This window comes from Magallana gigas, chromosome 1 (genome assembly GCF_963853765.1).
Source record: "Magallana gigas chromosome 1, xbMagGiga1.1, whole genome shotgun sequence".
NCBI lineage: Eukaryota > Metazoa > Mollusca > Bivalvia > Ostreida > Ostreidae > Magallana > Magallana gigas.
In genome coordinates this window covers 64,301,476-64,305,468 of record NC_088853.1, presented here as the reverse complement: position 1 = coordinate 64,305,468, position 3,993 = coordinate 64,301,476, and the positions used below count along the sequence as shown (strand labels likewise).

Sequence of the window (3,993 nt, the reverse complement as noted above, 5' to 3'; positions counted from 1 at the left end):
AATTTGACCCGAAATATATACTTTAAACTTTACACCTGTAAACAGATGTTTAGTACATGTCTGACAAGTACAATTTGTGGCTAAAAGTTTTTAGACTAAATAATGAAAAAAATAAAACAATGTTTTAACACTTTTAATAAATGATCTTTGAAAAAAAACAAATGAAACTGAAATTATGTGATTTTAGTGTCTTCTGAAATCACAAATAATGACCCAAGGCTAGATCAACTTCCGTAATTGCATTCAATCAGTTCTTGGTCTAATGAATAAGAAAAAATATATGAAGTTAGGTTAGACATTAGAATTCAAATACACACACTTGATCATAAAACAGAAAGAAATCATAAAGAACAAAAATATATTTACATATATAAAATTCAAACAGAGTAAAAAGAAATAGAAGTGGTTTTACCTCTTAGCAGGACGGAGGTGGTATCTCCCACCACCCCGGGCTGGTGGTGGTGGTGGGGGCCCTGAACGAACAGTCGGCTGGGATGTCCTCTCTGTTTGCACTGTTGCAAGTGCTTGGCGAGGTGGTGCTGACGGTGGTGGAGGTGGAGGCATACTCCTCGGCCTCACCCCCATCTCAATCTATGTATGAAAGAAAGACATAATATAAAGCTATAATACAAACAATTTAGTTGCAAGTTACTTTACATAAAAAAGTATATTTAATGTGGCACATGGTAAAGAACTAAAGATAGATAAAATACTAATATAAAACATTACTTACTTCCTCTTTGGGATGGGTGTTGTCCCTCATCCTCCTGGCGGTGAGGCGACGTCTGCAACAGTGATACATACACCTCAACCCCCACCCCAGGAGGAGGAGGAGGACCAAACACAGGGTCCCCATACTGAGCTCAAATGCTGAAAAAAACCCCAAAGAAATTAGATCTTCATTCTGGTTTAACTGAATTTAAGACAGACTGTATTTAAATTATATCAAAACAGTTTTTGTAAATTGAGTAACTCAGTTACTTACATGCACAAGACATTCAGCAACAGGAATTAGTATATCATGCAGAAAAAGAAAAACAATTATGGAAGAAATGAAATTAAAGAATAAAGTAATGAATTGAAGCAAATTGTGCTAATTGTGCAAACTGAATTCTTGCTCAGGTTAAAGTGTACAAAAAAAAAAAAAAATTAAATCCAAGTTTCATTTGGTTTTTTGCATTTCATGCCTCTTAAAGATTTTTTTTTTCTCAAAAATTATATCATTGGTATCATTTAGTATTTCATTATAATTTTCCCCAATTACATTCATTGGAAAAACATTTGGAAGAGTTAAGTGATGTTTTTTTTTAATTTTTTGACAGTAAATAAAACAACACAGGAAAATAAATATGGGAAGAATTAATAAGCTAAAAAAAAAATAGACATATTTACTTTGATTATTGGAAGGGATAGTGTCTCCAGAGGTGGAAATCTGGTCACTAGCCTGAGTAGTGAGGGGTGTGGTGGTATGTAACCTATTCTGAGTAGTGGGGGGTGGTGATATGTAACCTATTCTGAGTAGTGAGGGGGGTGGTGGTATGTAACCTATTCTGAGTAGTGAGGGGGGTGGTGATATGTAACCTATTCTGAGTAGTGAGGGGGGTGGTGATATGTAACCTATTCTGAGTAGTGAGGGGTGTGGTGGTATGTAACCTATTCTGAGTAGTGAGGGGGTGGTGATATGTAACCTATTCTGAGTAGTGAGGGGGGTGGTGATATGTAACCTATTCTGAGTAGTGAGGGGGGTGGTGGTATGTGTCCTAGTCTGAGTAGTGAGGGTGGTGATATTATGTGTCCTAGCCTGAGTTCTGAGGGGGATGGTTGTGGGTAACCTATCATGAGATGTCAGGGGGGTAGTTGTGGGTGTCCTAAGCTGAGTAATGAGGGATGTGAATACGTGTGCCCTACCCCGAGTAGTGAGGGTAATAGATGTGTGTGTCCTAGTCTGAGTACTGAGGGGAAAGGATGCGTGTACAGTAGACCGAGTAGTAACGGTATTGGGGGAATGTTCACGAGACTGGGAAAAGATTGATGGCTGTGTATTGCTAGGGATGGATGCTTGAGTATGTAACGGAGTGGTAGTTTTTGGGGTGGATGTAAATTGTCGTGTCCGTTTAATGACGAACGTTGTGCCTGTTGAGGTTGAACGGTGCGGACTCGTATCTACAGTAAATGAATAACTAGAAAACATAATCAGGAACAAAATTCCAAAGTAACAATAAAAAAACAATTAAACAAACATGATAAGGAAAAAAAGGAATCAGGACAACACAACACTAACTGAACAATCAATGACTTACAATCATCTGTTTCCCCATACATAATAACGGTTGGTGTTGGTGTTACTTCTGAAAAAAAAAATCATAAAAATTTCAATAAAAATAACGTTATTATATCATTGTATTGAACACTTGCAAATAATGCAACCATTATGTACCTGATGGGCAGATTGGCTTGCCGTTGGCGATTTTGCAAGGCATTGCGGTCGCGAAATGAAATGTGAGATCACGAGTCAAGCACACATTCCTTTGTAGCCAGCAGTATTTTACAAGGTAGCGATTGGTTGAAAGTATGTAAAACTGACAGGAGGCGGGGTTTTCCCACAAGACGGTACTTCTTATGTTTAGAGAAAGACAGAAAAGATAGATAGAAAGGATAAATTTATGAGGCAATCCCCACCCCATAAAAAGAAATGGAAATTGAATTTTTTTTAAAATCACATAGTAAAATTATCGCAAATATACACCCCCCCCCCCCCGGCAAACACAATTATCCTTCGGACACCCCTCCCCCCCCCCCTTCCCGGAAAAAAATTCTCGTTCCGCGCATGTGACAAAATGATTTGTTAACAAAAGATTACCTGAACAGTGTAGAACGGGTGAATCTGTATCCAACATCACAATTTCCCGTATGTTATTCTCCAAACGAAAATGTACATAATTTTCAATGGAAGCACATGATCCCTGAATGAATAACTGTCCGATGGGTTCACTGGAAATGATTTTTTTCACATAACACTGTACAGTTACAACTTGAGTCTGTGTCGGACAAACAATTTCACCACTGCAAAGCGAACCTAAGACACTAGAATGACAAAAATCACATACCGCTGATATGTTTCCGACTAGAAGAGCACAAATTATAAAACAATACATTTTGAAAAAAAAATACAAAAATTAGCGGTTTAAGTTGTTATCTGAATAGATTGAATGTAAATGATTTGTATGTGTATGGTTTTACTTAAATATCACACAATATCTTTGTTTAACTGATTAGAGTTGACACCAATAATGAGAAAACTGGAACATTTCATTGTGTGACCCGCATAGCTATGTAATGTGATGTCAGGTTACCCTGATCACCTTTTAAAGTGATGATGTATCGCTAAAGGTCGTTACTCATTTTTGATGGAAAATTTAAAATTTAATTGGAATACTCTCTTTTTGACGAAAAAGTAAATGCTTCATTCCATTTTGTGCTTAAAGATACTTAATTTACCAATGATATACATCCAAAAAATCACATGTTTTCGGCGTATAAAAACGAGACAACACCCTAAATTTTTGTCTTTTACCTCCCAATATGGACAAGTATGTTTTACTTTAAGTGTTGATGTATTTTTATGTCAATATAGTACAGTCACATGTATTTTAATTTTTTTTTCTTTAAAGAAGGTGCATCTGCGGTGAAATTAGACACATCATCCGGGATTTGTCCCGGATAATATCCACACTCGGGGATATTCCGTGCCCGTGAGTGTTTGAATAAAAAGTGAATGTCTCAGTAGAATTCGTCGATGATTGGTAAAATAGGCCTATTGTGTTTAAGGGCCATCTCAAAGTTTGTTAATTTTTAACATAGGACTCTATGGGATTTTGCTTGAAATGTATCAATTTTGCACATTTTTTACATTTTTTTTGAAACTTCTGCCCTAGGGATTTCTTTTTCTGTTTTACATATTAAACTTATTGCTAAAAGGCATGAAATGGTCAA

General features: G+C 36.5%; 1 protein-coding gene across 3 annotated transcripts; it reads right to left on the bottom strand.

Annotated features, from left to right (window-relative positions):
• Window positions 1–213: 213 nt before the first annotated feature.
• Window positions 214–3,760, bottom strand: LOC117686199 (disintegrin and metalloproteinase domain-containing protein 29-like). 3 transcript variants are annotated; one of them, XM_066083763.1, is made up of 6 exons: window positions 2,861–3,760; window positions 2,301–2,348; window positions 1,393–2,163; window positions 734–870; window positions 413–591; window positions 214–259 (listed from the first exon to the last, which is right to left on the bottom strand). In XM_066083763.1, exons 1-6 carry the CDS (start codon window positions 3,153–3,155, stop codon window positions 244–246), a joined length of 1,446 nt encoding a protein of 481 aa, XP_065939835.1. In that variant the 5' UTR covers window positions 3,156–3,760; the 3' UTR covers window positions 214–243. The 3 variants fall into 3 exon arrangements, with proteins under 3 accessions (XP_065939835.1, XP_065939880.1, XP_065939911.1); XM_066083808.1 differs by lacking the exon at window positions 2,861–3,760 and adding an exon at window positions 2,438–2,696; XM_066083839.1 differs by lacking the exon at window positions 1,393–2,163.
• Window positions 3,761–3,993: the final 233 nt, after the last annotated feature.

Bases quoted from the DNA above. Each gene is read 5' to 3' on its own strand.
- LOC117686199 (XM_066083763.1), bottom strand. From the start codon at position 3,155: ATGTATTGTTTTATAATTTGTGCTCTTCTAGTCGGAAACATATCAGCG. The intron at 2,349-2,860 runs GTAATCTTTTGT...TTTTTTTTTCAG, and splicing joins ACCCGTTCTACACTGTTCAG to AAGTAACACCAACACCAACC. The intron at 592-733 runs GTAAGTAATGTT...TTTCATACATAG, and splicing joins ACACCCATCCCAAAGAGGAA to ATTGAGATGGGGGTGAGGCC.